General features: G+C 34.0%; 1 protein-coding gene across 1 annotated transcript; it reads left to right on the top strand.

Moving 5' to 3' along the window:
- Positions 1 to 1,287: 1,287 nt before the first annotated feature.
- Positions 1,288 to 1,890, top strand: LOC141702641 (uncharacterized). Its single transcript, XM_074506292.1, has one exon. It carries the CDS (start codon positions 1,288 to 1,290, stop codon positions 1,888 to 1,890), a length of 603 nt encoding a protein of 200 aa, XP_074362393.1.
- Positions 1,891 to 6,375: the final 4,485 nt, after the last annotated feature.

The raw sequence follows: 6,375 nt of genomic DNA on the forward strand, positions 1-6,375 counted from the left end.
ACTAGTGATATAGATGTTGAGGCCCAGAGGGTGCATAAGATCATTCGCTGGATGTTGTCTGTCTTGAGGGAGATCTTGGATGATTAGATGATGATGACCATATAGGACCTTTGGTGGGAGCAGTAGTTGTGATATTGTTGTATTATGTTTGGTTTTCTATGGTTGTAGTCAGTAGAGGCTAGGTAGAAGTTGAGGGTAGGAAGGGGGATATTTTCCAGTTTTTCCTCTATTTTATCCTACTGTATCATTGTACCTTATGCCCGAACTTATTGTACCTAAACTTCTTTATTATGCACTGTTGAAGCCTTATATAAATCTTTCACCTTATAAACCCTGGAAATCTTTATCAACTCTTTTACGTACCATGTTTCTAAATACCTTGTAAATTATATCTTGTACAATGGGAGGACCATAACTGAGGAGCGAATTATGTAGTAATAGGATTGCATGTGCAAGTGGGTAAAGCTTAAAACCTACAAATGGTTTCAAAAAGAATCTTTACTGTTATATATGCCATGCTATCGTATTACTAAATAATTATTCAATCAGGATTGTAAAGAATGGTCACATCACCAAACCACCAATCAAAAACTTAAACCCAAGACCAAGAACTAAACCAAGATACTCCTATGATGAACCGACTTGTTCAACTGTTGTAACAATATGTAGCCCCTAAAGTCAGAAACTTCAAACATTTTCAGTTCGTGCATCCCCCGTAGTTTATAGGATTGCCAGAACCGATTAAAGCTCAGTCGTGGTTGAGAGAAATGGAAAAGCGTTCGAGTTAGCGGAAGTTAAGGATGAGAAAAATGCACACCACGCAAGTTATTACCTTTAGGTTGAGGCAAGTTATAGGTAGAAATATTCAAAGGCACTGCTTGAAGAAAAAGTTATAATTTGGGAGAAGTTTACGAAGATGTTTTAGAGAAGTATTTTCCAAATTATATGCAAGACCAGTTGAAGATGAGGTTTCTGAATCTGAGACAAGAAGACGTGATTTGTTTTGAGTACAATCAAGAAGGTCACTATTCGACGAAATTCTCAAATAAAGCAGAGAAGCCGGAATTGACTTATTTTAAATATGGAAAGGTGGGCCATATGGTAAGGAACTGTAAGAAGCCTGTTTAGAAGGCGAATGTGCTTAGGATTACTGGACCATCGCCCTTTGCAGCACCAGCAGCTCAGCCAAGGGCAAGAACGTTTAACATGACAATGAAAGATGTTGTGCAAAATGCGGATGTGGTGGCAGGTATGTTTGATATAAAATTAATAGAAGTTAAAGTGTTAATGGATTCTAGAGTAACTAGATCCTTTATTGCTGAAAGTGTTATTGCTAGATTAAAGTGCGTTGCATACCCTCTCGAACCTAATTTGATTAGAGAAGTAGCGAATCAAGAAAGAGTTACTGCCAAGAGAATCTGTCCCATTTGTGATAGGATTATAAAAGGTCGGCACTTTTCTGCTGACTTAATTCTTTTTAAGTTAAGAGAATTCGACGTTCTACTATGGATGGATTGGTTTTCAAACCACTATGTGCAAATCGAATGTAGAAGTAAGAAAGTGAAATTAGTTACCAAGGATGGTATTAAAGTGATATTCAAAGGAAAGAAGCAAGAGAAGGAGTTTCTAATGGCTATCCAAATGAAGAGACTGTTACGACATGGGTGTGAAGCGTATTTAGCATATGTGAAGGATGTAGAAAATGAGTCCTTAAGGATTGAAGATATTCCAGTAGTTAAATATTTTCCCGAAGAGCTTCCAAATATATTACCTGGACTACCTCCAAATCGAGAGGTCAAGTTTATGATTTATTTGGCTCCTGGAACAGAATCAATATCGAAATCTCCCTATCGAATGGTGCCTGTCGAGATAAAAGAGTTAGCAAGATAGTTACAGGAATTGCTGGGTAAAGGAGTTATTTGCTTGAGTGTATCGTTGAGGGGTGCACCAGTGCTATTTGTAAATAAGAAAGATGAAAGTCTGAGGCTGTGTATCAACTATCGCGAATTGAATAAGTTAAGGAATAAGAATAAGTATCCTCTACCGCGAATCGACGACTTGCTTTAATAAATGGGAAGGAGCTACTTATTTCTCAAAGATTGACTTAAGATCTGGGTATCATCAGCTGAAGATTAAGCGGACGATATACCCAATACGGCGTTTCAAACAAGATATGAACACTATGAGTTCTCGTGATGGCGTTTGGATTGTTAAGTGCGCCAGATGCATTTATGGATCTCAGGAATAGAGTATTCAAGAAATATTTGGATAAGTTCGTGATTGTAACACCTTTCAGACCCGGGGTATAAGTCTGGGGGTTACTAGCTAATCACCAAACATGTACAATCTGAATAACAAGAATAATGAAATGTATCTAAACCCGTTTAACACTAACCATGATCTTTTTAGGTTGAAGTATGAAAACAAGAACCACTAACTACTTTATTATAAACCAAATTTACAATCTTACAAACTCTCTTTATTATAAACCATTGTCTGATCAGTTTTAAACTAAATTCATCTTTTATTCAAATACACACACTAACTATCTACACTCCACCTGCTCGGGCAACTCAAAGCTTTCTTCCTGGATTGGGATCAACACATGGGGTATGAGAGCATCCCGAGGCTTGACCCGCTTCTTTACCACTCGAGTCCTGATGGGTTTCATATTCCTTCTTAACTAAAAATAATAAGGTGAATAACAACAAAAAGGGGTGAGCCAAAAATTGCTAAACAATTCTGTAAAATATAAATAGTGATAAAGCAGTTTAAATGAATCCGTAATCTGGGTACATCTGCAAAGACATAACCCCGCAAGAATAGAAAAAAGGCCACTGCTGGCGAATACAAATGAACTAAGCTGGACACAAGTTCGAATCTTTACCCTGCTGTTTAATAAGGATACAGTGTAGATCTATATCTCACTATATAGATCCAATCGGGCACCCAGGCTCTACGGCCCATCTCAAGAATCCAGTCATGTCCCGGTCCTTAGGATCAAGTAAAACTTAATCCCAAAATATCGCTATCTAGTCCATGGAGTAGCAACCGGAACAATCAGTATGCCTTGATATATTCTAATCACCAGAATATACCAATATGTATGTGTAACAATTGGAATATGAATAAGGAATTCAAATAAAAGGAGAAATCAATAATGGAAATGAAATATGAACAAGAGATCAACAAGTGTGTATTAGTATTTATGAATAAGGATCAAAAGAGTGCAAGCGTGATATGAATCTGAAGAAATATCACTATTCTGAAATTAGAATGGGGAAAAACTTGCCTTCCACGCGACTCACTTCAAGTATGTCACCTGCGTCTATCACCAGCTCAATCTGCCTTGCTGGCTTAGCTTCTGTTAGAGAAATAGACTGATTTAGTCATTTCATACTTCAATCGCGTCTCGCACCGACTTTATGTCATTCATATTGTCTACCCATGCGCGTATTATTAACTCATATATCATTTATCAGCAAGCAAGACTTGACTAACCTTATAATGCACATAATCACATAACCCACAAAATCATTTTTATGGTTAAAATAATTTTTAGAATCAAAATCGACTCATGTTCGCTTAACCGATCATTATCTGACTCGATTTCTATTTTTGGGGATTTATCGGATTCGTCTCTGCACGTGATTTGGCTTATAATCAAATAAATATCAAGGGTCAACTAGTTTCTAAAACAAATTAGGTTTTAATATTATTTTTAATAAAAATAATTTATTTTTCTGAGTCAAAGGGCTTTCGTCTTGCTCGAATCGGTCTAACGGTCTAACTAATATCAATTAAACACAGATAAATTAATTTATTATTCAATATAAATAATTATTACTAAATAATTTTTAAATAATTATTAAATAAAAATCAGAACTAAAAATGATTTTTCTATAATTTTTGGAATTAATATGAATTTATTATGATTTATTGAAAAATATTTGATTAATTATCAAAATAATTAATCATTTTTAAATAATTAATAAATAATAAATAATTAAGAAAATAATTAAATATAATTTTTGGAAAAAATTTCAGAATTATTTATAATATAAATCAATTAATTAAATAATTAATTAATCAATTTATAAAATAAATAAAACTGATTTTATAATTAAAATAAAATAAAAATAAAATATTTTCCAGAATCATTTGTCAGAAAAGGAAATCTGACAGAAACAGATCAAAATCGGGTTTTTAAACCGGGTTGAAACGGGTTGAGGAAGAACATCCCGGGTCGGGATGAACTTGTCGGAATCAACCCAGTATCCGGCGAGTTCCCGGACTCCGGCGATGCTCCGATATTGACCAGACAGGTACCGTTTGATAGTATTTTCGATTCTAAATTATTTCTCATCACTTCACCAATCTATTTCTGGCAAAAACAATTCGTAATCATCCTGGAATCCATATCTCCGGCCAAACTTCAAAGTTTTCCGATCAAAAAATCGAGATCGCAGATTTGTACATGAAAAATTATAATCTATAGCTTAAAATAAAGCTTGAAACATACACAATCAAACCCCTATATCACTATATACCTCAGCTATCTGTAAAATCAGAAACGACTGATTACAAATTAAGCATAAACCCTAGAAATCGAATTCATCGATTCAAGTATTGTTTGTTAAATTAATTAGTGTCAATCGATTGCTTACAACACATGGAAGTTATATCAGCCATCAAAATCATTCAATAACTTCTAGAAATAAAAACCCCAAATTCCAGTTATGAACCCTAGAATTGAAATAAAAAATATACTGACTTAAACATGAAATTGATGATACCAACCGAAAGAACAACTCAAGAGCTTCGTTTTGAGTACTTACAAGTCTATAATCGATGCCGAAAACTGATCGGAATCACTGCTCGAATTCTTGACCCAAATTGTAAACCCTAACCCGACTACATAGAATTTTCCTAATTTTCTGATTTTTAATGATTAATTATATAATTAATTAAATAAAAATTAGGCTATTTATAGTAGTAAAATTAATACTCCTAATTAAAATTAAGGTCCTAATTCTACGTCTTTTAAAATTAATTGGCCCCTAATATGATAATTTTTTAGTATTAAAATTTAATTTATAAATATTTTATATATACAATATATATGCCAAAATTTCCCAAAAATTGTGAATAATGCAAAAATACAAAGAAATAGTATAAATGAAAGTCCTATAATTTTATAAAAATAAAAATATGGTTTTTGTGGGGGTTTTAACACCCAATGGGGCCCGGAAAAGTCATTTTTCACGAATTGAGAAAATTTATAAAATACCTAGATGTTAAGAATAATGCGATGATACAAGCCGTTTGAGGAAAAATAAGGCTCATTATTTTATTTGAAATATCAGCTATAAAATCATGATTCGGGTCATATAACTTTTGATATGAAAGTTTTAAATGCAAAATAAAATATCTGAAAAATACCCTGAAATACCTGGACGATACAGAATGCACGTAACACATTGCAATTAGGGTTTTACACCCATTACACATAAATGACACATTAACACACATAATTTATTATAAATATGATATAATACAGATGTAATTTTTCCAAGATGTTACATCCTTCCCCCCTTAATAGGATTATGTCCTCAGAATCTCGCTAAGAAAATAAATGAGGATATTTCTCTAACATCTCACTCTCAAGTTCCCAGGTTGATTCTTCAACCATAGGGTTTCTCCACAAAACTCTCACTAAAGATACATACTTATTCCTCAACACTTTCTTTTGTCGATCTAAAATTCTTACCAGCTATTCTATGAAAGACAAATCAGGTTGGATATCTACCAGTTCATATTCTATTACATGCCTAGAATCAGGATTATATCGCTTAAGTATCGATACGTGAAACACATTGTGAATGTGTTGCATATGAGGCGGTCAGGCAAATTTGTACGTAACTTTTCCCATTTTCTTCAAGATTTCAAATGGTCCGACGTATCGTGGCTTCAATTTACCCTTGTTGCCAAATCTGGTCAATCCTTTCCATGCCGATATTTTGAGTAGCACGTGCTCTCCTTCTTGGTAGTCCATATCCTTCCTAGCTTGATCTGCATATTTGCGTTGCCGATTTTGCATTGCATCTAGTCATTTCCGAATAAGTTCTATCTTTTCTTTAGTTTGTTGGATTAATTCTGGACCCAAAATCTTACGTTCTCCAACTTCATCCCAATACACTGGTGATCTGCATTTTCTTCCATATAAAGCTTCGTAAGGCGGCATTCCAATGCTTGCATGATAGCTATTATTGTAAGAAAATTCGACTAATGGTAAATGCTCATCCCAACTGCCTTCGAAATCAATCGCACAAACTCGTAACATGTCTTCGATTATTTGGATAGTTCTTTCACTTT

Source organism: Apium graveolens, chromosome 2 (genome assembly GCF_009905375.1).
Source record: "Apium graveolens cultivar Ventura chromosome 2, ASM990537v1, whole genome shotgun sequence".
Lineage (NCBI taxonomy): Eukaryota > Viridiplantae > Streptophyta > Magnoliopsida > Apiales > Apiaceae > Apium > Apium graveolens.